Genomic DNA, 27,674 nt, shown 5'->3' with positions numbered 1-27,674 from the left:
CCTTTTCATACGATTCTGAGTCCACATAGAGAACTGGCCAGCTGTGTGGAAGCAAGCTCCACATACTATATTTCCCTGGTTTTCTAGGATGCCATTCATTTGCTCCTCTAGCCTTTAAAGTGGACAATCTAATGAAGGTGTGTGGGTAACTATTAAAAAACATTTGAGACTAGAATACTTCACCCTTAGTAGTTCGTATGCAAAACACCAAAGACAGTTGACACTTGGATGGCACACTCTCACCAAGAGTCAAAGGGACCACAGCATCTGGGGGTGGGAAGGGCAGTGTCGGGAGGAGCATGAAAGGGAGGGCAGAAAGGAGCAAACAGGCTCTGTGAGATATGTGTGGATCAAACTTAGCTACCTAAAAATAGTGCAGTGGGGTGTCAAAGGGCAAGAGGCAAAATCCCAAGGAAATGCAACCTTGCTTCCCTCTCTGGCTTAGGGACTGTGTTCTATCAGGAAGAGGAGAAAAACAACAGCAACATTTGGGACGGCTGTTATTTCACGGAACACTATTCTCTATAAAAGTGAACTGAAAGGACCTGATATTCCAACCCCAGAAAGCCACTGCGAACTATTGGTTATATAATCTTATTAAACAAGACCTAAAACAAACCGAGTGTCCTGCGTGCTTGGCATTGACTTACTTCCTTTTCTGCTTCTGGCCACCAGAAGGAGCTGCAACCAAGCAACTTTTCTTCCGGGACAGTGGGATCTCCCTAGATGAGCCTTGTCCTCCACGGGGCCCCGTAGCCAGGCGTCGCGCTCGGAGCCGTATTTCCGCTTTCTCGCGCGCCCAGCCGGGTTCCTCCCCTCTGCTGCCCGCCGGCTCTCGTTCCCGCCGGCTCCCGGGAGGGGGCGCTGTCTGCGGCGTCGCAGCGGCCGTGGCTGCCCGGAGACGATCTCCCGGCGGGCTGTGCGGCCCGGCTCGGGCGGCTGCGAGTGCCACGTCCCAAGTGCTACGCGGAGTCGTGGAGCGGGCGGTGCGCGAGGCGGAGCAGCGCTGAGCCGGCCGGGCCGTACGGATCGCCCGCCGCCATGGGCTCCTCGCAGAGCGTCGAGATCCCAGGCGGCGGCACGGAGGGCTACCACGTCTTGCGGGTAAGGGCTGCGGGGGCGGAGGCCCTGGGGACGGCGGGGCGGCCAGGCCCGAGTCCGCGGAGCGTCCTGGGCGCGGCTGTGGGCGACACGACCCGGGACCCGCCACCCGGGCTCCCGGCCTTCCGCACGGCCTCGCCGCGTCCCGATCTGAGCTTCAGAGTTGGGAAGGGTAGGGGGCGCCGCCTCCAGAAGGGACCCGAGCCGGTAGCTGGGTTCTCGGGGAGAGTGACTGAGCCGCGAGGGATGTCACCGCAGGTGTCGACTCACCTCGGCGCCCCCTGGATGCGTGGAAAGGCCACCGGGGCAAGACAAGACCAATGGCCTCCAACCAGATTTGACGGACTTGGATTTACTTGATTTTTGGTAGACTTTTCCATTCCGGGTCGCTCCTGACCCTTCAGGATCTCTTCTACATTTCCTGAAGGAGAGCAACTTCCGTTCTTCTTTCCACGGTGAAATAGAGAGATAAAGGTTTAGTTCGGAGTAGTAAAAAGTAATGGGGAGGACTGTTTCTAAAATAACCAGGATTGATAGGGGAACGCAGCGCCAGACACCTGTGTGCAAAGACACATCCTCCTGTTAATGGTCTTATCCTCGTGGGACCAGGAATATGGTAACACCTGTGGGAATGAATGTTAACTCGAACACAGTGGCCTCACTCTGCAGCGCCATTTAGGGACGATATAGCGTCAAAAGGTGTCAGCTTCTCAGGCAAGACAATCTTCCCCGAGAGTGTGTTTGCTACCTTCATTTTCTGCCCTGAGTCCCGTATTCTAAGATAACATTCTAAAGTAACACAAGTATCTATTAGAGCTGTGTTGGACCACCTTTCTGATTGTCGTGTATAACTGCCTCTCCATTCCACCCAAAGAGCCTCTTGAAGCTCAGCTCTTAGTAGTTTTTACATAAGTCATATTACTTTCATATTCTCTTTAGCTAACCAAATTCCTAAGGCCGTACTGATTGGGAAAATAGAGAACTGGTCCATCCCGGATTCGAAGGAAAATTAATGGCGGTACTTTTTTAAATCTGATCTGATTTTGAGTTGTCTCCTGTGAGGTATATTATTGTGTTACTAGCTAATTCTCAGAGTGGCTGACCCTTAGGGATCTGTGGTAGTTTTATAATAATAATAAACACTTGGGGAAACCCAGTAAGACACATTAGTGTTAATGAGTGGAGAAAAAAGTCTTAAGGTCTTAAACGACAGACCTTCACATCAACAGAACTCCAGTTTAGTGACTTCATTCCTATGCAAGACTGTTGGAGTATGCTTTCTTATTAGCATTTATTTTGTCTGCATATATGTCCATGTGAGGATGTCTCTGCAACTGGAGTTAGTGTGCTGGGAATTGAACCCAGGTCCTCTGGACGAGCAACCACTGTTCTTAACTTCTGAGCCATCTCTCCAGCCCAAAAAGACTTTCTTTTTTTTTTGTTTTTGTTGTTGTTTGGTTGGTTGGTGTTTTTTTTGTTGTTGCCGTTAAGACAAAAATTTTTTTGTTTAGCCTTGGCTGTCTTGGAACTTGCTCTGTAAACCAGGCTGGCCTCAAAATTATAGAGATCTGCCTGCCTCTGCCTCCCTAGTGCTGGGATCAAAGGTATGCTGATGCCGCCACCACCACCCAGAAGTATATTTTCTTTATAGTGCACTGCAGAGGAGTTCTGTCAGTAGTACAGGTGTGTTGTTCTCTCCTCAAATATTAGAAGTATTAGGGGGAACCTCAGTTACCAGTCTGGAATACAAATCCTGCAAAATTTGAAGTAATTTTGCAGAGAGTTTTTATCAAAGGGGATTTAGTTGTGTAATAAAGCAAAGCAAATGTTTCTAAATTCTTAACCCTTCCTTCCCCTAATTCTGTCACTCATTTCCTTACCTCTGTTTCCAAAGAAACAAGAGCTATTTTCTTCCTTCTGTTACTTGCCTAAATGCATGATGGTGCATTCCACTACAGGATATTGAACTTGGGAACCAATCTGTCTGTGACAGGGAAATCTTGGAATAAACTCACCCATGTTTGATGAGTTCTAAACTGATCTAATTTCGTTTCCCTTGATAACAAATTCCCTGTCAATAAAAACAATTTCCTAGAGATAGAAACACTATTTCCTGTTCTGATGCCCATAGCTGCTGCTGTCTGTCTATTCTTTCAGGACTCTGCATAATTGATAAACTTTCCATTGAAAGATTATGTTCAGTACTTACTGTTCAGTTCTGAGTTACAAATCTACATAGGACAATCTGAAAGATCCAGCAATTCCTTTAAGCAGAACACTTTTCTTCTTAGGTATAATGTATTTCTGTCTTCCTGTCTGTTCTCTTAGGTGTTGTGTATTTGTTTTATCTTCCTGCATGGTTCAGTGCAGTTATGATCTCATTATATATTCAGTTCATCATCCCCACTCCAGAGGTGATTAAGCACTCTGGAGAGTTTCTCTTGTGGCCTTCAGTGTGTTTTGTGCATATAAAAGCATCTCTTTGCACACTTGGTCAGTTTTTTTCTCAGGTTTCTGCTTCTTTGTGTAACCATTGGAAGCATATGATACATACTGTGACATTTCTTAACTGAGCAGTGAGCATCTTTGACTTGAGTTTCATAGGAGCATGTGGATAACTAGCACCTCCTGGTGTTAGCATTGAGTTTGTTGGTCTTTATTCTTAAAAGGATGTGCTGGGAACTTAAGTGCTTTTTGTTCTACTTAAAATTAAATTTCCAAAATTGCAGAATTCTAATGTTCTATAAATACTGACCTTCATTTTACTAAGTTTTTGTGTTTCTGATTCTCTGTTCTTTACATTTAAGCAAGTTTCAAGATAAAACAAAATTACCTGTAACTGTGGTGTCTGAAGGTAAACACTGCTGGAATATTGTCTTTGTCTTTTTGTTTTCCTGTGCTTTACTCGCCCCTTATCCATGTGTCACAAAGATTTTTGAATGATTTGGCGTAATCAAGTTGAGTGTGGGCAAAATATATATTAGAGCAGGGCGTGGTCAGTCACACCCATAATCCAGCACCAGTAAGGCAGGATTGCCAAAAGTTCAAGACCAAGCTTGAGTGAAATCTAGGCCAAGCTTAGTTACAGAATGAGACCCTGCTCAGAAAACAAGAAAAAACAAGTAAAGTTATGTTAGTTTTCCAGCCCAAATATTCAGCAACTTTGTTTCTTGGTAAATACAGTGAAGCTTAAGCATTAGTTAGAAAGCTGTGCTTTAAAGGAAAAGTTTTCAGACACCCTGAATAGTTTCAAAAGGTTACATTTTAAAGGTGGATACCTGGGCCAAAGAGATGACTCAGTGGTTAAGGTCACATAACCTCTCCCAGAGGGCCCAAGTTCAGTTCCCAGTGCCCAAATGACTGGCTCACAGCTGCCTATTACTGAACTCTCATACCACATGCACACAACTAAAAAGAAAAGTAGTTACTTGGTTGTCCTGGTGATTAAGGGAGTAAAAACTCTTGCTACCCAACTTGACAAACCTGAGTTCAGATTCTAGGACCCAGATGGTGGAAAAAGAGAATTGACCCCTGAAAGTTGTCCTCAAACTACTACATGTGCGCCATGGTGTCCATAGGCCCACATGCTCAAGCACACGATTTTTTAACATGAACTCTATGGTAGTACATGCCTTTATTCCCAGCTCTCTAGGGGCAGAGAGAGGCAGGCAGAACTCTGAGTTTAAGCTTAGCCTGGTCCACACAGCAAGTTGAGTTCCAGGCTAGGCACAGTGGTGCATACCTCTAAGCCCAGTACTTGGGAGGATGAGGCAAGAGGCTCAGGAGGTCAAGGGCAGTTTGGTGTTACATAGCAAGATTTTATTGAGAAAGAGAGACTAAGAGACTGACTCCGTGCACATATGTATGCCTATGAAGACCAGAGGGAGTCATTACTCGACACTTTATTTTTGAGATGGCATCTCTTACTGAACCTGGGGCTCACTGATTGGCTAGATTGGCTGGCCAGCAAGTCCCAGGGCCCTACAGCTTTCTGCCTCTCAGAACTGGAATTGCAAACCACACCCAGCTTTTTAACCGAGGTGCTGGGGATCTGATCGAAGACACTCATGCTTTGTACAGCCAGCACTTTTATCTACTGACCCATCCTCCTAATCCAGGAGATACCATCTTTAAAAAGATTTGGCTGATAAGGGAAAGGTCAAAACTTGTCTCAAAGCCTTTAAAAAATAGCATTTTAGCTTCCCTTAAACAGTATCAGGGGCTGCTGAGATGGCTTGAGCCTGACAACTTGATTGAACCTTGTGACATGTAGTGGAGGGAGAGAACTGACTCCCACAAATTGCCCTATGACTTCCATCAAATGCACAGTGCTACACAACTTTTATTCCCATCCTTGAATCCTAACACAAGGCAGAAAGTGTATCTGTCAATGCTTCTAGATTTTGCTATAAGTTACTGTAGGTTACTTCCTACAGTTGATGTGTACCAGACCCTTGCTTCAATTTGACATTTGTTATCCAGTGAGTCCAACAAAGCCATCACATCATTCAAGTAGCCACAAAGATGTGGCCATTATAAATTAAGCAATTCTGGCCTGTACTTAACCCTCTTTGAGAAGGGAGCTCTCTAAGGGCATTCTGGAGCTAGCACTCACACCAGTCTGGGGACACGGGAGCTGTTGTGTTACTCATCCTGGGCATATTGACTGAGGGACTACTGAGATGCTTTGCATCCTCCTTGTAATTAGAGACCTAACCCAAGCCATTTGCTGCAGGCTCCACAGCATTTAGGTGCTGGCTTCAGAGTGCAAAGTGGCTGCAAATGGAGTTAGTCCTGTAGAAAACAGAACACCTGAACCATGTCTGCTCTCGAGTGGAGCTGGTCTGTTTCAGTGGTACCTCACTAACCGACAAAGAGAAGGCTGCTTCCAGGGGAATACTTTTTTCACATGCTCACAAACAGCTGGGCTATTTAATGTCCCCCCCCAAAGTAATTAGAATCCATTATAAGCAAGTACCACCTGCAGATTCTGCCTCTCTCCCCATTGATCTCTTCAGTTTAACACCAAGAAGCTTTTTAACTCACAATCTTTGAAGTAACCTTTCAGCTTACTAAAGCCCCAGGAGCATAGTACATGGACCTTAGGCTCAAATTAATTCCTGTCCCTAAAGCACACATACATATATATGGTACTTGTTATTTTTAAAGAATTTTTGTTTTTGAAGACAGTGTCTGTTGAAACTCAGGTGAGCATCATTGTTTTCCCCATTCCTCTGCCCACTATAACTCCATACATTCATTAAAGGACCTAAGAGCCCAGGTGGGTACGGTGACTGGCATTCAGTGTTCTTCATGCCTTTCAACCTCACAGACCATCAGGACGGCTGCCTCTCTTCACAGCTAGAGAAAGCACAAGAAAAACATCTAAATCAGTATTTGAGCTGAAGGATTTGGATAGTGTTTGTTTCCCAATGCCAAATCTTTTCTAGAGAGCTGATATATGTAATGGAAGGTCTTTTTGCTATTTTTTATGCCATTTGTTTTTGAAAATTAGAATTGGGGGTTTGTTTGTTTCAGATGGGGTCTGTTTGTGTTAGAACTTGTGAGCTAAAGTCTCAGCCTGCTGGGTAGCTGGAACTACCGGCATACTACTGCAGCTTAATAAATAATTCATTTAAAATTGCTGTACATGTTATACATTATGTCATAGGGCCATGTCAGAACATGCCCTTTGGATTATTTGGAAGAACACAAGAGGAGAATTTGTTGGTGATGAGACCTAACATCTTTTAGCCTACTGCAGAATCAGTACTATATGTTGTCTTTTATAACCACAGAGCATTTAGGCTTCATTTTGTTACATTTGCAGATCTTTCATTGCTGAGATCATGTAAGCAGACATATGTAGTACAAGGGTTTATGTGTGCAGTTGAAGTGAGTCCTCCAGGGGTCACATGCACGGAATTTATTTTCTAGTCTTTAGTTTTGCCCAGGTTGGAACTCACTGTATAGCCTAGGCCAGCCTCATACTTGTGGTAATCCCCCTGCATCAGCTGAAAACTGGACTTATTGGTGGGCCCACCACACTCAGGTGTTTTCTAGCCTTGTTTAGTATCTCTGCTTTTAAGTCAGTACAAAAGTGAGAATGCTGGGCTTAAATTGAGAGCCAGGGGCCATGATGGTACAGTCATTCAAAGAGACTTTATGAAAAAGAATCTGTGGTACAGTTAGGCTGGGGAGATAGCTCAGCAAAGTAGTTGTCAAAGTAGTTGAGTTTAATCCTCACCACCCACACTGAAAAAGTCAAGGTGTGGTGGTATACAAGTAATCCAAGCACTGGAGAGACTGAGGCAGGCAGATCCCTGAGACCAGCTGGCCAGCCAATGTGGCCTACTTGATGAGTTCTGGGTCAGTGAGAGATCCTATCTCAGAAAGGCGGAAAGTGCCTGAGGAAAGACCTCACACACACATGAATCTATGTCAATATCCCTAACCGTCTGAGAAATTCAAATCAAAATTGCTCTGAGCTACTACCTCACCCCAGTCAGAATGGCTATCATCACTAAATTTGACAACAAATGTTAGAGAGGATGTGTAGAGAAATGAATCCTTATTCACTATTGGGGTGCAAATTAATACAACCACTGTGAAAGTCAGTTTGGAGATTTCTCAAACAGTTAAAAACAGAATGACTACATGTACCCAGCTATTTCACTCCTGGGCAAATACCTCTATGGTATTTGCCTCTCCATATTTATTGCTGCTTTATTCACTTCAGCAAAGAATTGGAATCATCCTATTTGATTATCAGCAGATGTATGGATAATGAAAATTTGGTGTGTATATATAAAATGGAATGCTATTCAGCTCTTATAAATGAAGTCAGAAAATTTGTAGGAAAGTGGATGGACTTAGAATTAAGTGAGGTCACAATCTCAGAAAGAAAAAAAGAAAAGACTTCATGTTCTCTGACATGCAGAACCTAGCCAATAATACACGTACATGTGGGTACAATATATCATGTAGGAAAGAGAACACGGAAAGCTAAACATTAGAGGATGAGGAAAGGCTGGGTGTGGGTAATGAGCATGAGTCATGGAAGAGGATATAAAACCAATTGTTTCATCTAGTTCTTACTCTGCATGGAGTTTTCATTTTTGACCATGGAAAGATGCATAAAAAAATAAGTCCACAGGTCAGAAGAGATGTCAGGGCACCGACTGCTCATCCAGAGGACCCAAGACCCACAAAGCAGCTCACAGGCTCACAAAAGTCAGTAACAGCAGCCAGGAGACCCAATGTCCTCTTCAGGCTTCTGCAAGCACCAGGCAAAACACCCATACACAAAATAATAAAACTAAAAGTACATATATAGTTGATAATAAAACTATACAGTCCAGTGTGTAGCTCCACACTTCTGAATAGTCACCCTAAATGTTCATTTACATAGTCCTTGGGTCTGATTAATTTCTGTGTATGATTTTTTTTCTTATTTACAGCCTTTTTAAATAATGAAGTTTAAAATTTAAGTAAGGAAGATAATACAGTAATAAAAGGATAGTTGTATCCTACTTTGCCTGCTATATCCAGAAAGTCTCCTTGTGCCCCCCTGTCCTCTTGCTCTGTGGTAGCCAGTTTGTACACACCAGCTGTAAGCATAGGAGCCATGCATGAAGAGTGTGCCCAGTGGCCAACTCCACCCACATTTGTGTCACTGTGAGACTCCTCCCCTCCTAGCCTCTCTCCACCAGTTGGAGAGCTAAGGGGAAGAAGGGTTGATGTGAATGACACATAAAGTCGAATTCTTAATCCTGGAGAAGAGAGGAGAAGGTGGCTGCTGTGTTGCTTTATCCTAATTGTCACTGAGGATATCAGTAGAGGACACCTCAGGGCTGTGCTGTGTCTCCAGAGGTCAGTAGGCCATGTGGACTGACCTAATAAACGCTTTACTCCCTGATAAGTTCATTATGATGGGATTAGTAGAGGTGGGGAAAGGTTGGATGTTAAGTCTAGCTGCAGGAAGTAGGCCACTGTGGCCATTGCCTTGGCACTCTGTTCTAGGCTGGTCCATTCCATATCCCTTTTCTCTGCCTCTCAGCCGCCATGTTGTAAATTGTTCCGCCCTGCCCACTTACACCCTCCAGTTCATGATGGACAGACACCTCTGAAACTGAGCTGAGCTGAGTTCCTTTCCCGCATGTTGTTTCTGTTGTGAGTTCCATCACAGTGAGGAGAAAAGTACTGAATACAGATGCTTCATTGGGAGGGAGTCAGTAAAAAATAAAAAAATGAAGTCTGCATGCAGGGGGGGTATTGGTTGGTTGAGGGTAAATTTGGAAAGCTTTAATATAAGATCAGAAGATGAGAGAAAAGTGGAAAGTCCAGGGCCTGGGAGAGGTACCTACTACAAAGGCTGAGCACTAAAGTCAGCCGGAGACACCCACGCAGTGGACAGAGAGGGGTGACTCACAGGGTGTCCTCTCATCTGCACACACCCACAGTCACACACCAACAATACACGTAGAAAGAAAAATTGAAAGTTAATTGCATTTATAACCTGGAACTTAATTGGGCAAAAAAACTAATGGTACTCTATAAGGCAGTTTTTCAAATTTCAGTTTTTTTGCAGCTCAAAGCAACAATATTACGTGCCTTGAAAAATGCCCCTATTATGTCATGAGTTTTTAATATGTTGGCTATTCTGGATGTCTGTTTGGTATTTCTTCCTATCATGATTTCTTCCAATCAACTTGAATTGATTTTATGACCTACAGAAACTTACCCTACAGTAGCTAGACAGCATGTTAGGGAACACTTATTTAGAAGAAGGAGGAGAAGAAGGAGAAGAAGAAGAAAAAAAAAGGTTCAGATCCCAACTTCTAGACACTATGTTTTTTCCATTTTTCTTTCTTTCTTTTTTTTTCTTTTTTTTTTTTTTTTTTTTTTTTTTTTTTCTTTTGTTGATTTGTAAGACAGGATTTTGTGTGTCCCAGACTGGCCTCAGCTCACGTATAACTGAAGATGACCTTGAACTCATGGTGTTCCTTGGTCCACTGCATTGTGTGAACACAGGCATGTCCCACAATTCACACACAAATGGCTCATTTGCAATCTCTAGAACATTACATCTTGGCAACCACTTCAGCATCTCTGTGTTTTGCTTTTCAGATTTCAGATGGTTGGAACCATCCTGTCGGTATGAAGCAATTCACAGCAGCTTGTTGAAATTCCTGTTTAAAATGTCTTAATTTCTCCTAGCATCACAAATAACACTAAATACAATGCTGTCTCCCCTGTCTTGTTTGTGGTAGATGTGAGGCAAACACTCTTTCAATGAGCTAACCTTCATGACCATCTAACAATATATGTGCTTTGTTGAAATGGAATCTTGTGATTGCCGTGTAGACTTGGGCTATCCACTCGCATAGCCTCTAGCCACATGTGGCTATTTTAAGTAAGTGAAATTAAGTTGGAATTGAAGCTCTTAGTTTCACTAGCCAAGTGCTTTGAGGAAGATGTTACTGGTATTGGAGGTCACCCATCAGAGCATTGCCATCAAGACTAAGGCTCAAGCAACAGCGTACTTCCCACGGGACACTCACATTTCACCTTTTCTGTGAGCTCACAGTGAGTGCTAGATGATGCAGTAGCTATTTCAAGGAGTCCATAAAGTGTGTAGCTTAGTGAACTTTTACAAACAACTCTTAAACAGCATTCCACTTCTAGTTGCATCCTGTCCACTCCCACTCCTCCCCAGGGCAAACTCTGATTTGTAGCAGTGGCAATTAGCTGGCCTATTCTTGAACTTCATGTACTATGTACTCTTTTCTGTAATCTTCTTTGCCTCGAATATTACTTTCATCCAGGTTGCATTTACTGTAGTCCTTCATTTTATTACATTTAATACTGTTAAAAATATGCCAGATATTCTTAACCCACCAGTATGTATGTCATGGTATTCGTGACTGCAGCACCTCATTCCTTTTCGCGGCCAGACCATGTTTTGTTTATGCATGTTAGTTGAGGGATGCTTGGGGTGTTTCTGCTTTTCAAAGATTTTGGATTATATTGCTCTGAAATTTTTATTCAAGGTTTTTATTTATTTATTTTAGTTTTTCAACAGCCTGGCTGTTCTGGACTCTGTAGATCAGGCTGGCCTAGAACTCACAGAGATCCATTTGCTTCTGCCTCTCATATGCTGGGATTAAAGGTGTGAGTCATGGCTGCTAGGCTTTATTCAGGTTTTTGTCTAGATATCTATTTTCATTGTATACTTAGAAATGAAACTGCTGGTCATGTCCTAACTGTTTAACATTGAGGATTTGACAGACTTCTGCAGTGCCTGTCCCATTTTACATCCTGGCAAGCAGTTAACTATTTGTTTCTCCACCTCCTTGCTAGCGCTTGTTACTGACTCCACACACACCCCCCCCCCAGCTGTTCTAGTGGATAAGGAGTGCTTTCTTACTGTGGTTTTTATTATGTTTGTGTGTGTGACCACGTGTGTGCATGCTTGTGGAAACCAGAGGTCTACCTTGGCTGATTGGTTAGAGCCACATCTGCCTGCCCCACCTCCAGCACTGGTTTTACAAGCCACCCCTGTTTTTTTTTTTTTTTTTTTTTTTTTTTTTTTTTTTTTTTTTTTTTAGGTAGGCTGAGGATAGTACTCAGGTTTCCTGCTTATGGGGCAGGCACTTCACTGGCTGAGCTATTTTCCGTCCCCACTGTCCTTTGTTAAGATTGGGCTTGTTCAGGATGCAGGCCCTGTTGGGTGTCTGCTGTGTCTTCTCTGAGTGCTCATCTTCTGAGGAGCAGGTGCTCACAGTTGTGAAATATGTCGCTTATATTGATGAATACTGCCTGTTGTGTACGTTTTTGGAAGTGTGCACTCTGGAAGGCCTTAGGTATTCTCCTTTGCTTTTCCCTGTGAGCCTCATTGTTTTTCTTTTGACCATTGATCTGCCATCCATCTGTACCTAATTTTTGAGAGGTGGCCTTATTAAATGAGTCTCCCAGCTAGCACTTTACAAGTCTTATTATTTGTTTAAAGAGTAGCAGGTACTGAATCCTTGGTTGAAGGAGTAACTTGTATCCAGGTACTAGTTAGTGGACTGCAAAGCTTTGGATCTGGATGGCTTCTGTCATGGGCTAGAGCCTGCCCAGATGGTTTCATCACCAGCCTAACCTCAGTGCACCCTTCAGTGTTTTCATAAAGTAGACTACATGTCCTTTGCTTGCAGATGAGAGGATGGGGTTCTGGAGAGGAAACACAGGCCCTAGCTGTGCATAGTAGCACACATTTCTAATCCCAGCAGCACTAGTCTTTCCCAGGCCAGTCAGCCAAGGCTACACAGTGAGATCCCATCTCAAAACAAACAAAAACACCAACAACTGTGTCAGACAGCTCTAAAACTCTTGTCTTTTCATTACACATTTTTTAAAATCTTAGATTTTTCTGGGCGGTGGTGGCACACACTTTTAATCCCAGGACATAGGAGGCAGAGGCAGGTGGATCTCTGTGAGTTCAAGGCCAGCCTGGTCTACAGAGCAAGTTCCAGAACAGCCAGGGCTACACAGAGAAGCCCTGTCTCAAAAAGCAAAACAAAACAAAAACAAAAACAAAAAAAAAAAAAAAAAAAAAACAAAAACAAAAAAAAAAAAATCCAAGGAAAAAATCTTAGATTTCAAATTTAACCCATTTCTCTTAAATTACTTGTAGTATGATATTTGGCCTGTAAGAAGTTTCAAGTGGTCCATGGAATCAGGCACATAGAAATTTTGTTTTGCTTTAATTAAGATAGGTTTGAAAGAAGCAAAACATAAATGACCAATCAAGATCTTACTAGGGACAGAAAGTATTGAAATAGTCTTGATGCGGGGGGGGGGGGGGAGCTGAGGGCACTCTTTTCAGGGTTAATACTGCACAAGGAGCCCATGCAGGGTTTTCATACCACCTTCACAGCCTTGCGGGCCATGACAAATGGGTACTAACCAGAGACAGATCTCCAGAGCTCCCTCTGCTGGTGTCCTAGCAATAATTAAGATACCTACTTGTCCTAATTTGTGCTGGGCTCTAATGGTGTATAATAAATTTGAGAAAGAAATTAATTTCAAGGTCCATTAAAAATAGAGGAAATCGATGTTTGTCACAAATGAAATGGAAAAATAGAAAAGGGTTGTTTATTTCTTTTAGAATTCAGTCTAAGCTATTGAATCCTTTTTGAGTTACAGGAAGGATACTTCTGATGATATTGGAAGCTTTCCATTTCAAACAAAGACTTTAAACTTTACACTGTGAGGGTGGGTAGGAACAGCATGCCAGGAGTCAGTGTGGATCACCTTTGGAAGTTGATGATATCACAAAAGTACTGTCATTGGCACTTTTTAACTGAAAGATAAAGTTTTCAGGGAAGAAGCCCAAAAATTGATCTGTAAACTAGTTGGATTCTAGATAAAGTGCTATCAGAGGCAGTTTAGAAGCTATGTTTAGATAATACATATTTAGATAGTCCGATCATATATGGTCCCAGTTAAAAGAGAAAATTCATTCTGAGGTGTAGTTTATTCTTTTTCATACCTGGGGCATTTCACATCTGACTGACGGTCACTTGTGGCTGGGGGTTCATGACTAGAAACTATGACTTCACACACACACACACACACACACACACACACACACACACACACACACACATTATAACTTGATTTCCTTGGTCTGATTTCTGTTGAGACAGGATCTCTCTGCTGTGTAGCCCATCCGGGCCTCAGCCTAACATTTTTCTCCCCTGGGCTCCCGGGTTGCCACTCCACAAACTGTGCCACATGCTCCAGGAAGTCCCCATCTGCCTTCTAGACTTGCAGTTGAGGAGAAATCTATTTGATGTTGTGACTTTTGGCTGTTTTGATAATACATAAAGTGGGAAAGTTTACATTTAAGAAAATTAGCCCTGAGGAAATTAAGAAATATATTCTGTTTTGTTTTAGCACTAACACCCTTGGGGCTAGAGATTGCTCAGTGGCTTAGAACACAGTCTATTCTCACAGAGGACTGAGTTCAGTTCCCAGCACCCACATGGCAGCTCACAGCCCCTGTAACTCCAGCTTTGGGGGAATCTGATGCCCTCTTCTAGCTTCTCGGGCACCTGTATTCATGTGCATGTCATATGCAGATACATACATGTAAATGTAAATAAAAATGAAATTGTGTTTTATTTTTTGAGATACACTCACTAGTAGCCTCAGCTGGCCTAGAACCTGATGTGTAGACCAGGCTAGTCTCAAACTAAAGAGATCTGCCTGCCTCTGCCTCCTCAGGGCTAGAACTAATGTGCACCATCCCAACCCCTCAAAATAATCTTTTAAAGAAATAACTAAGTAATGAGACCCTCTGATACTGATTTTTTTATGAGAACTAATATATTTAAACAATTATGCCTTTAATATTTAACTTATTTATAAAAAGTGCTTGTAATGGGGGATCACTGAGATGGAGAAAGAATTGAATATCTAGGAATATTCATGAAGAAAATGAAAATAACAGCTCTGTTGTGAGCATCTCTCTTCAGGGTGAGATGAGCTGGGAGCTGCCAGTCCACTAAACCCCCCCTGGGTTGGATGTTTGTATCCTGCCTCTGGCTCCTCCCCTTCGTCTGTTATCCTTTTTAGATACTCCTCCTGCCCTCCCACCCTCTTCTCTTACTGTCTTTTGTGAGCAAGAAGCTGCTCTCAGGCATCCCACTCTCCATTTCCTTGTCATGTCCCTCTAACATGCTCTCAGCTTAATCCCAAAGTTACAGGGAAACACAGTAAAGCAGAAATAAAGTTTTAAATACAGTAAACACTGACCCATCCCTATTATGGACCATTACTTACTGAGCAAAAGAAAAATACCTACTTTTTTTTGTTGTTGTTGTTGCTGCTGCTGCTGTTTAGGGCTACTGACATTCGTTGTTGGTTGGAGGTTTTTTTTTGTTTGTTTGTTGTTGCTTTTTTGTTTTGTTTACTCTTTGGCTCTTTACTCTTTGGGTATCTGCCACCCAGCTCCCAAATAAATCACACAGAGATTTATTCTTAGTTATGAATGTCCAGCCTTAGCTTGGATCGTTTCTTGCCATCTTTCCTTAAATTATCCCATCTACTTTTTGCCTCTGGGCTTTTATCTTTCTCTGTTTCTGTATACCTTCCTTTCTTACTCCATTGCTGGCTGTGTGCTGGGTGGCTACTGTCATCCTCTCCTCTTCTTGCTCCTTGATCTTTCTTCCCTGATTTCTCTTATTTATTCTCTCTGCCTGCCAGCCAGCCAGCCAGCTTTTCTCCTGCCTTGCTATTGGCTGTTCAGCTCTTTATTATTCCAATCAGGTATTTTAGACAGGCAAAGTAACACAGCTTCACAGATCACAGAGTTAAACTAATGCAACATAAATGAATGCAACACATCTTTACATCATTAAACACATATTCCACAGCATAAACAAATGTAACAAATCTTAAAATAATATTCAACAACAGACATCAAAGTAAATAAAAAAGAGATATGACCGAAGAAGTAAAGTACAACTTTGAACGATACTGGCCTTAAGTGAAGTATATTCTAGGAATGACCCTGGTTCCATTTTTCAAAGTATTAAAATCATGTGTCCCTGTGGGAATATCTACACCTTTATGTGCCTATGAATATGTATGAACTGTAATTTCTATAATCTCAGAATTGCCCTTAGAACCATGTGTTCTAAAGCTAGGTGATGGCTCATAGCTGTAACTCCAGAACTTAGGGAACTAAGGCAGGAAGATCGCTGGTAGTTCTAGACCAGCCCGGACTACAACATAAACCCCAGAAAAGGGGTATATCAGCCTAAAATTATTAATTCAAACTTCATTTTTAGGGTAGTTGTGATACTGTTAATAATGTCAAACAGAATACAAAATTGTTCTTGCTGCCAGTTACGATGCACACACCTTCAGTCCCAGCACAGGTAAGCCTCCCTGATCTACAGAGTAAGACCCTGTCCAAAACAACAGCAAAGTTACACACGGACATATTTTGGAAAAGTGGATGCAAAGTTAATTGTATTCACTTTGGGTTTTATTGGGTTCTGTTGCTGGTTATGAGTATATGAATTTAGAAAATTTGGTAATTTTTAATCCACCCCAGATCTTCCCCATTTAGAACTCCTCTCTCCATTCTAGCCCTGAATCTGTTAGGTTTGTGACTAGAGGCCTGTGTGCACCTCCCTTTCCCTTCCTTGATCCTCTGCGAGGCTTGGTGGCTGGGCTGGCACTGCTCCTTTATTATTGTTGAAGTGAGTGGTGCTCAGAGAATAAATGCCAGAATGTTCCTCTCTGTGGTGATTAACATGTCATCTGCTGATCAGGATCAGGTTCATCCCATTCTGCCCCCTCTGCCCCCTACTTCTGTTTTTCATTTTTAAGTATTCATTTTAAGTATTCTTTTTACAGGTACAGGAAAATTCCCCAGGACACAGAGCTGGATTGGAGCCTTTCTTTGACTTTATCGTTTCTATTAATGGTTCGAGATTAGTAAGTTCAGCTTTTTATGGTTTTTTATATAGGACTTTGTGATTTTCTTCAAAGTGGAAATTACTCTAAATTTCTAGGTTGTATGTGTATCAACTACTTTTTAGAAATAATCATGTTAGTGGCTAGTGAGATTTCTCATTGGGTAAAGGTCCTTGCCACAAAAGTTTCAGGACCTGAATTCAATCCCTGAAACAAATGCAAAGGTAGAAAGAGAAAACTGACTCCACAGAATTTCTTCTGACCTCCACTTGTGCAGTAGGAAACAAGAACCCTTGCTTTTGTGCGCTCTCTCTCTCTCTCTCTCTCTCTCTCTCTCGCACACACACACACAACCAAAAAAAAAAAAAATCAGATGTGCACACAATCATACTTAAATTCTGTTTTTGTTTTTTCAAGACAGGGTTTCACTGTATAGCCCTTGCTGTATAGACCAGGCTGGCCCCAAACTTACGGAATCCACTTGCCCCTGTCTCCAGAGTGCTGAGACTAAAGGCATTTGTCACTATTCCCCACATATTTAATTTTTTAAAAAATGATGCTAAGAAATATTAAAGTGTCACATCATCTGAGGGAAAGAAGAATCACTGGAGACTTGTACTTCATATATTAGTTTGATTTTTCTAGGCTAGCAACAAATGGACTAGAAAAGTATCCCTGTCAGTTTTCTTGGATCTCAGACCCATCATATGTAAATTTATTGGAACAATAGAAAGAGTTGTTCTCCAAAAACTGCCTTTTCTAAACTGTCTTCAGTTTACTGTTGATACAGTCCTTTGGAAAAGAAACTATGTCACTTCTGCAAAGGGAATTCTCATAACAGTATATATTTGGCTTTTTTTTTTTTTTTTTATATAATGGTCTTACTAAGTTTTTGGTCATAACTTGTCAATGTCTCTGACACAGTGGCCTTTGTTTACATAAAGAAACATTAACACTATTTCACTTCTTTTAACTCCTAATAAAGAATAGAGCATACATTAGAAGGAGGGTCCAAAGTTAGGTCAGCACATATTTTAGACTTTTGTTTGTGTTGTTTTATGCTTCAAGACAGGGCTTCTCTTTTGTAACCATGGCTGTCCTGAAACTCACTTTGTAGACCAGGCTGGCCAAACTCACTGAGATCCTCCTGCTTCTCCTCCTGAGTGCTAGGATTAAGGTGTGTACCACCACCTGGCTATATTTTAGAATTTTTTTTTGTGATAATTTTTTTCATTGTACTTTATATTTTAAAAGCAGCCTTTGTAACTTTGTTAAAGATGCAACTTCTCGTGGCATATTTTGTTTTCACTCATTGAGTTGCTGGTTCACTCTAGTGTAGTGTTGGTGTTCCATGGTCAGCTGTTAGAAAAGTAGTCAGCTTGCCTAACATTGAGAATTCTTCATTTCCTGACATTCTTTTACTGGGAGAAACATTTGAAGTTCATAAAATTTCTGCCTGATGAGTTTGCATTTATACCGATTATTAATAATACTTTTATGAGATGCTTAAGCTAATAGTAATTAGCATTATTTTTATTTATTAAAGAGTGATTTCTGTGTGTTTGTAGAATAAAGATAATGATACTCTCAAGGATCTACTGAAAGCCAATGTTGAAAAACCTGTAAAAATGCTCATCTACAGTAGCAAAACCCTAGAGCTTCGGGAGACCTCAGTTACACCAAGCAACTTGTGGGGTGGCCAGGGCTTGCTGGGAGTGAGCATCCGTTTCTGCAGCTTTGATGGGGCTAATGAAAACGTTTGGCATGTGCTGGTAGGTATGGAACTACTCCTGTGGGTGTAAACACAGAAAGCTGGAGGGGGCACTGGTCATCTCCAGGTTGGGGCGAGTGTAGAGTGATATTATTAGGGATGGTATTGGATTGTATGGATATTATTTTTAGGGGTTTGTATTGGATTTTGTGGATATTGTTATTAGGATTGTTTTGTATTTTGTGGATATTATTATTAGGGATTGAATTGGATTTTATAGATGTTATTACTAGGAATTATATTGTGGATATTACTAGGAATTGTATTAAATTATAATATAGAGATATTACTATGTTTTTGGTTTCTGAAAACCATTCATTCCTTTTTAGGTACAGATTTTTTTTTTTTTTTAACCCAAGAAAGAGAAGCCAAAGAGTCCATAATGCAGACAGTGATAGAAATATTTTAGGTATTAAATACTATATAATTGTTGTTGTTGGAAATGTAAGATACATATATTCCCTAGTTTAACATTATCTCTATGGGAATATTGGGGGTTTCTTGAGGCACTGTAATTAAGAGCTGTCATTATAAAACTTGGAAGGCTGCTTTCTGACTGTTGAGTTGGGGTGTGTCTTTGTCATCCTAGGAAGTGGAATCCAACTCCCCTGCAGCACTGGCAGGCCTGAGACCTCACAGCGATTACATCATTGGAGCCGACACCGTCATGAATGAGGTAATTAGAGCACTGCTTAGTAAGGAAACGTGCAAGGTAGTTACTGTGTCCTTTGTAATGAGTGATGTCACACCTCCTCTCTGCTGTTTAAGTTCAAGACATTACATGCTTTGCATTTAGTGTTAAAATTTCTGTCTTTGCTGGTCATGCTGCTTCATGCCTGAGGGTATTAAATGGACCATCTGGAAGTTACCTCCTTAGGTGTGGCTGTGAGGAAAATATCATGCGGTCATTGCACAGGTTCTCCGTGATACACAGGCAGGCACCTCTAGTGTACCTCCAGCAAGTCTCACCTCTCAGTGGTTGGACTTGTCACTCATTTATGGCAGTGCTGCAGAGATCCCTGAGCTCAAATGTGTTGCTCAGATCCTTTTCCTTGTCTCTTCGATAGTGGGATTGCACACAAAATCAAAACATAAGGCACCTGAGTAACCAGAACGCAGTAACAGAATCAGCAGAACGTTTAGTGCTTGCAGTAAGAACAGTGATGGGAGTTTTGGGAACTGGCCTGAGTTCTGGTATCTAGTGAACTTGCTTGAATTAATATGTATATTAAATTAGACTCTGCTAGGCCAGTTGGTATAAATAGTGATGTCTCTGTCTAAGGTAGGACCTAGAAGCTGGTTTCCTTTAGAAAGTTTCTCAGCTGATTCGGATAGGAGCCAAATGTTGAGGTCCAGTTTTCCACTATAATACCCTCAAGTTTTCTCTCTTTATGGTGTACAGTCTGAAGACCTGTTCAGCCTTATCGAGACACATGAAGCAAAGCCCCTGAAGCTCTACGTATACAACACCGACACTGACAGCTGTCGAGAAGTGATTATTACACCAAACTCTGCGTGGGGTGGAGAAGGCAGGTGAGGCCGTTCTCAAAGTGAAACTGAGTGCTTAGTTTTAGCAGTCAGATTGTTACAACTTTTATGATATTATAAAAGAATGCTTTTAGGACTGGAGAAATGTCTCAGGTTAAAAGCACTGGCTGAGATCCTAACTTCAGTTGTCAGCAGCCACATTTTGGCTTGCAACTATCTGTAATGAAATCTGGTGCCCTCTTGTGGCAGCAGACATATAGGCAGGCAGAACACTTCAATAATCTTTAGAAAGGGTGCTTTTATTTTTAAATGGCATCTTGATTTCTTTTAAAACTCATTGGAAAAAGAATTGATGTAGAATTAATAGTTCATTTTTTTTAAAGCACATGCCTAGGGAGCATAGTACCTATGTTATAGCCTGTTTGTTTTGTTTTTCTCTTCTTAATCTAATTTGAGAATTCTCAAGTGTAAGTCAGAGTTACAGAAAAACTTAGGCAGGCAGGTTTGGAAACTTTACACATGTTCTCGCCCCTGCTTTATTTGTATGGTTTCCTTGCTTCTTGGAGCAAGGAAGGGCTCCATGCGGGCTCCATATGCTCACAGTGTTTTTATTGTACTACCTAAGGTTCTTGAGTTACATGTGGTAAATTATATGTGTTGGATTAACTTCACCACCAGAATTCTAAGGAAAGTGAGATAGGGGTATCTTCTCCGCATCTGGCCTGTCTGAGGCTGCGTTTGGTCACATTGTCATTGCCCATTGCTGGCTTGCAAACACCTAGAAACAAGATCTTCTCAGGGCCTTCATAACTGATCTTCTTCAGGGTCTCTGGATGCAGCTCAGTGGGTAGAGCGCTTGCCTAGAGAGTACAGGGCCCTGGCCTTGATTCCCAAATATTGTTCATGTGCCTCTAATCCCAGCACCCAGGAAGTAGAGGCAGATGGATCATAAGTTCAGAATCATCCTGGACCACATAAGACTGTTTCAAAATAAAAATGTGTCTTTAAATCCTCTTTAGGATTGCCTCATATAAACTAATTTGCAGAGAAGCTCCTGTGTACATTTGGGTGGCAACACAGCACAATAGTGCCCATCTCCTGGTGTGCTTTAGTTTCTTTCTCTTGCTGTGATAAAATACCCTGACAAAGACCAGCTTGTAGGGAGACAGCAGTTTGTTTAGCTCACAATATCAGGTTACAGGCCGTCACGCTTCGGAAGTCACAGTATCAGGAACTTGAGACATGAAGTCACACATATCCATAGCAGAGATAAAATGAAGGTGTGCATGCTCAATGCTCGGCTAGCTTTCTCTATTCGTACACAGTCAGGGACCCAGCCAAGGAACCGTGCTGCCCACAGTGGGCTGTGTCTTCCCACATCAGCTAACAGTGAAGACCACCCCCACAACACGCCCATAGACCAACCTGACCAGGACAGTTCCTCATTGAGACTCTTGGCAGGTGATTACAGGCTGTGTCAAGTGGACACTCAGAACTAACAACACCGGGTAGAGGAACACCCAGCCAGATTAGTGCCATAAGAATTCTGGGTGAGCACAGAGCAGAGGGCAAGGAAAGGGAGTGGGTTTGTAGACAGTGAAGCCAGCCCACTGCAAATAACACTGTTCTTTCATGTTTAGTGACATTGACTGTACACTGCTATGTTCATATTTAGAGCCCTTCTTTTGTACACATCTGGCTCTCACTCCTTTTCTTTGAAGTCTCTTTTCTTTAATGTAATTTAATACCACTTATGGGCATCTCTGTAGACAGTCGCTTTCAGCCATTTTTTTCTCAGGTGAGCTCTGCCTTTGTACACAGAGTATCTCTGCCTCCTTCCCTTCCTTCCTCAGATGCTAACGGTGTGTTACTCGGTGCTCTGCATTTCGGTCCACTCTTGAGTTTGCAACAGGTCTTGGGTGTTGCTGCCAGATCTTTCTCTGTCATCACCTAGTTGTTTTGACTAGCAGGCACCTTGTAAACCAGTGTGGTGGTGCCAACCCCAATGCTCAGAAGGTGACATGGCAGGATTGTGAGTTCAAGACCAACCTGGAATACATAGCTTGACCCTGTTGCTTCCATCGAAGACCAACCCCTCAGCAAAAATAAAAAACAAACAACAACAAAAACTTGCTTTAAAATGTGATTGTGCCCCCCAAAACTATCATTGATCAATATAGATTACTTAATCTTTCTTGCTCTAAATTTGAGAAAAAAATTTTATCTTTGACTATAAGAAAAAACTGAAAGTGTAATTTTTGAAATATAAAGCATCACTGTGAAAATAACATTTGGATAAGGAAGAGCTAAAGGTGGCCACTGCTTGCTCCACCAGCTTTGGTAGTAGTGGGGTCCACAGAGATAGATAACATGTATGCCTTGGCAGAGGAGTGGTTTCTATGCTTGGCAGCTCTGAAAGTGCCTGGTGCTTTGGGAAGTTAAGAGGTCGTGTGGAAACATAGATTGAAATCCTACATTATCAAAGGCCTTAAATTCACTGGTCAAGATTTGGCTTACTTTGAGCTCTGGGACTGTGATACTATGTAAGTAAACATTCATTGGTTCCAAAATGTGGGAAGCTATCACCATACTAGGCAGGCAGGCAGGCAGGCAGGCAGGCAGGCAGGCAGGCAGGCAGGCAGACAGACAGACAGACAGACAGACAGACAGACAGACAGACAGACATACATACATGTGCAAAAGAGACAGCTGAAGACCCAGGTGTAGAAAAGCAAAGCTTGAAACATCTCTAGCATTCCATTGATGAAGCAATGAACCTATTTCCAGTTTTTGTTTCATTTCTAAGATTTTCAGCTCTGGGTAGAAGTAGGTCAGGTGATTTTGGCCATGAGCAGCTCTGTTGGATTGGCAGAAAAGAGTGCTGCTTGATAGTTCCAGCAGCACTGCACAGAGACAGGTAAATTACCCCAGAGAAGGAGGAGAAATGAGATGGACTGCAAAGAAGCAGAGTGCTCCTGTTTAGAAGGCTGCCTCTGATGGCAGTGGGCAGAAAACCGAGAAGAAATGGCATCAGATATACGTATGTGGCTTGTACTATGCTCTGTAAATGATGCCATCATGTGGACATGTTTAGAGCTCTTCAGTGGTCAGGCAGGGTGTGGTTATACAGCAGGTAACTATTAGGTGTCTGCCTAGGGCCAGGAATGTTAAGGCAATAAAAAGCAAGGGCACTGTTCCTATAGACCTTAATATTCTATAGAAGGAGAAACTAAACAGCAAACATGCCTTGTGTTGTATGGTAATAAATGTTTGAAGAAAAGTAGGAACTAAGAGTAGTGTGCATAGGCATATGCAGGGTCGACCCCAGAGACCTCTGGGAAGATGGCAGAATGGAAATGCAGATCAATACAGGATGAGGATCAGAAGTCCAGACTACATGAGACCCAAGTCTCAAAACAAAATAAAACAAAACAAAGGAGGGGAGGAAATGCATGGGCTTAATGTTTTAAAACCTCAAAGAAATGCAAGTTGTGTTTTATGACAATAAGAAAATGTTTTTTTTTAGCCTTGGATGTGGCATTGGCTATGGTTATTTGCACCGAATACCTACTCGCCCGTTTGAAGAAGGAAAGAAAATTTCCCTTCCAGGACAAATGACTGGTACACCCATTACTCCCCTTAAGGATGGGTTTACGGAGGTAAGATAATCTTACGGTGTGGTTATTTCTGTGTGTGGAAGCATGTGGTGGTGGCATTAGTTGAGGCAGGCAGTGATGAGTTGCACATTAAGCATCATGTTGAATTTGAGGTCCTTGTACATCTGGAGGGAGTTAGGTGTGTGCTGCTGGCCCTTGGAGAACACAGCACTAGGTGTGCAGGTTTGAGATCATTAGCACAGAGGACAGTTTGCTCAGTGGAAGTTGATGAAATTGACCAGGGATTCTATGGCTTGCAGAGCTTTTAAGGTTACCTCTCCTTTCAACATGGCCACATAAAAATCACATACCTGAAAAGAAGATGGAAAGGCAGGGTCAGGGTTGTGTGTGTGTGTGTGTGTGTGTGTGTGTGTGTGTGTAAGACACACCCAAAGAGGCCAGAAGAAGATTTGGAGCTCTTGGAATTGGAGTTACATACAGTTGTGAACTGCCCAGTGTAGGGGTGGGGAACCAAACTCGGTTGTCTACAAGTGCTTGCTGCCTTTGTTGCCATCTCGCCAGACCCCTGGCATGTTGCTTGGTTCAGCCTGTCCCAGTTCCAGCTACGGAGAAGTCCCGCCTTTCCTTACTTCCCATGCCTGCAAGGCCCAGGGCCACAGCCCAGGTAGCTCCCTTTGATTCTGCTGCCCTCTCTTGTGCCACTGTAGTGTCACGTGGCCACCAGGGACAGGGCAGAATGCAATATGAGACAGCAGAGAGTCATGACAAAGTTAGCCGTGACACTGAATACAGGGACTCTGACGTGTCTAGAGACCAGATTGCTGAAAAGTGGTAAGGTTGCCATGAGAGAAGAATGGATGCTGTGAGAAGTTAGAAATCTCAAGATTGGAGAAATGAATATGGGGTCAAGATTTCCAGCTGGTTTCTCAACTAATTATTAAGTAACTCTTCCCCCCTCCCTTTTTTTTTTTTTTTTTTTTACTAGGTCCAGCTGTCCTCGGTTAGCCCCCCATCTTTGTCACCACCGGGAGCTGCAGGAATTGAGCAGAGTCTGTCTGGACTTTCTATTAGCTCAGCTCCACCAGCTGTCAGCAGTGTTCTCAGTACAGGTATGGAGAGCTGCACTCCATTAGCAGGCTACTTCCTCCTGCCAAGTTCATGGACACTCAAGAAGCGGCCAGTGTGCTCTGCAATAACAGACAGCACCTGCCTGGAAAAGCGCATGAGTCAGACTCAGCATTTCACTCGCCTCTGCATGGTAGATAGGTCCTGGGCTACTGTTAGACTCCACATTTGCAGGGTTGAAACCCCACCCTTCTCCAACTGCTCTGCTTGTTCAGCAGGTGTTTGTTTCCTGCTTAGACATAGGGGTGTGAAGAGATACTCTTTCGTTGTTAGAGCGTACACCTGGTTCCCTCCGCGTCTTTATTCTTGGTCCTCCTGAGGTGGGTCTTTTCATTTTAGTTTAACGTCATCTCTAACAGCTTTATGGAGAGAGAATTCTCATGCCATACAACTCACCCACTTTAAGTGGATTTTAGTTTCTTTGCAGAGTTGTACACCCTCAATCAACTGGGAACACTTCATCTCTCCCATGCCCCAGAGAAGCCCTCTACTAAACACTAGTCACTCCCTGGTTTCTGAAGATTGTCAGCTTGCCTCCCAGTATAGATATTTCATATAATATTTATGGTCTTGTGACTGCTTCGTTGCTTCGTGGTCTTAATGTAATATTTTCAAAGATTATTGTAGTTCTTTTTAATTACTACATAATGTTTTACTGTCAGGCTGTGTCACATTTTCTTACCCATTCATCAGTTGAGGAGTATCTAGGATGTTTCTATTTGTCTTCAGAAAGTATATCACCATATAAGGCATAGTTTCTTCTTGTTTGGTGTTTGTCTCCTTGCCTCCACCTGCCCTCTGAAAGGTTGAGGTTTCTGTGACTTCCCACTGACAAGGGCCTACAACAGTATAAAGCAGACAGTGGGTATGCTCTAGCTCAAATGCATGAACAAACCACCCATCCACCCACTCATCCATCCACTCCTTTAGGGATCTGAAAACGGAACCAGAGAGGTGGTTTAGCAGTTAAGGGCACTGGCTACTCTTTCAGAGGAAAGGACCTAAATTCCATTCCCAGCTCCCACGTGGTAGCTCACAACCAGCTGTAACCCCAGTCCTAGAGCATCCAACACTATCGTCTGGCTTTGGAGGACACTGTATACATAAGGTACACAGACATATATACAGGCAAAGCACTTGTACATGTAAAATAAATAATTTTTTTTAAAAAAAAAAAAAAAGTGTGATAACAGCAAAGAACCCTCTTCTCCAAAACTATTAGGAGCTTCCCAGACTTAGTGAAGTCCATCCATGGCCCCAGATTACAATTCCAGGCTTAGGTCCAGTCAGTTATTTTTTTAATACAAAGAATGGATTTATCCTTTAAAAGGAAAGATATGTAATATGAAAACTATTATTAGGAAATAAAATTTGAAGCAGATCCAGGCTATTTTCATCATCATTATTATTATTATTATTAGTGTACATGAATGTTTTGCCTTCATGTGTGTACCACACATACTCCTGGTGCCCTTAGAAGTCAGAAGAGGGTAGGTATCAGGTCCCCTGGAACTAGGGTTACAGATGGTTGTGAGCTACCATGTAGGTTCTGGGAACCAAATCCAGGTCCTCTGCTGTAGCAACAGGTGTTCTTAACCACTGAGCCATCCCTCCAGCCCCTGTTTTCATTTTCTTAAAGCCAAGATTTAAGACATAAGTATAAAGTTGCTACAGCATCCCTATTGTATGTTACCACCTAACAAACACACACTAGTAACAGTGTGGTCCAGAAAAGAGAGGCGTTTCCAGTACTGGAGTTATGCAGTGTGGGTTCCTAGAACTCTTGCAGTGCTGTGGCTAAGCTGTCTTTTTCTTCATCTGCTTTCTTTCCTTTCCTCCTCCCAACCCCTCGGTCCTCTTTTGCATGTCTCCCGTTTCTTCAGGAAGACACTTCATACACAAGTAAATAAGACAGCTACATGTGGTTGGCTCATCCTTTTAGGCACAGTTCACTCCTATTGTCTACGTAAACATATCTGTAAGAGAGAAGCCTGGCTCCACATGGCAGCTTGAACTCTCCTACCTGAAACACTGAGTCAGCAGACTCAGTGATGAGATACCATGTGCTTGGAACCTAAGCCTAAACATGGGTGCATTTGTTTCAAACACACACTTGGAGCTTGAAGATCATCTGTATGTACTTGTAGTCTGCCTGCATTTTGACTCCCATCTCTTACACGAGGTCAGGTGTGGGATTTTTCACTTGCAGAATCATGTTGGCTCTAAAAAAGCTTCATATTTGGGATTACCTGGTTTTGGGTTTTTCATTAAGAATGTCCAGTATGTAGTACTATTATTTTGACACCAGAAAGCCTCCCCTTGAATGAATAAGTGGTAAATGCCCGTAGTTAGGTCTCTATCAGATAGCCTCCCAAGGATCGTGTGCACATGGAGATTGTTACCACAAGTCACTATTGCTACAGATGGGGACGTGTTGGCCTGAGCTTGAAGGAAGCCAGTCATTCTCTCTGTTTGCATGAGCCTGCTATGGACCTAGCCCATCTTAGTCAGTGGCAGACTTCCTGTCCAGTGCTCAGGGGAGGCTATCCAGCTTTCTCTCCTGTCAGCAGGCTGTGGCTAAGGTGTCTGTCAGGGCTGTCCATTAGTGGGTCAACTCTGAAGGGTGATGCATAGATAGCAAAGGATTCAGTCAGCAGTTGAGACCCGGCCCCGGTGAGGGATGGAACAGTGTCTTCCTGTATATGATCTGTTCACTTTCTGGTTTAAAGTTATTTTAATGTGTTTTATTTTAGGTGTACCAACTGTACCGTTGTTGACACAAGTAAACCCGTCCCTTGCTTCTGTGCCACCAATGAACCCAGCTACTACATTATCAAGTAAGCAGCAGACTAGACAGTGTTCGGTAATGGTGTTTGCTTTGGAAACTCTTAGCACTGCAGGCCCTGTGACAGGAGAGCGTGTGCTGCTGTCCTCTGCAGAGCGGCAAACAAGTGCCAGCTGGTCTCACCTCGTGTGGCTGTCCTGGCTAAGCAGGCTCCTCATTTAGGCCTTGAGTAGCTTGTGTTAAAATGGTGTGTGCTCTCTTTAGTGTTCCCGGTGCAGATCGAGTCCTGTTGTCTAGCTGATAACAATGA

The 27,674-nt window shown here is 42.6% G+C and overlaps 1 protein-coding gene across 1 annotated transcript in view; it reads left to right on the top strand.

Annotated features, from left to right (window-relative positions):
- The first annotated feature begins 890 nt into the window (after positions 1 to 890).
- The window catches only part of Gorasp2 (golgi reassembly stacking protein 2), a 29,916-nt gene continuing 3,132 nt past the window's right edge, over positions 891 to 27,674 (top strand). The window contains exons 1-8 of the mRNA XM_051184510.1: positions 891 to 1,104; positions 16,519 to 16,599; positions 18,147 to 18,350; positions 18,939 to 19,025; positions 19,752 to 19,882; positions 23,364 to 23,496; positions 24,440 to 24,563; positions 27,333 to 27,416. Coding sequence (XP_051040467.1) covers positions 1,042 to 1,104; positions 16,519 to 16,599; positions 18,147 to 18,350; positions 18,939 to 19,025; positions 19,752 to 19,882; positions 23,364 to 23,496; positions 24,440 to 24,563; positions 27,333 to 27,416 — 907 coding nt within the window. The 5' untranslated portion in view covers positions 891 to 1,041. The remainder of the gene's footprint in view (positions 1,105 to 16,518; positions 16,600 to 18,146; positions 18,351 to 18,938; positions 19,026 to 19,751; positions 19,883 to 23,363; positions 23,497 to 24,439; positions 24,564 to 27,332; positions 27,417 to 27,674) is intronic.

This window comes from Phodopus roborovskii, unplaced genomic scaffold, assembly GCF_943737965.1.
Source record: "Phodopus roborovskii unplaced genomic scaffold, PHOROB, whole genome shotgun sequence".
NCBI lineage: Eukaryota > Metazoa > Chordata > Mammalia > Rodentia > Cricetidae > Phodopus > Phodopus roborovskii.
This window is presented reverse-complemented; position numbering and strand designations above follow the sequence as displayed.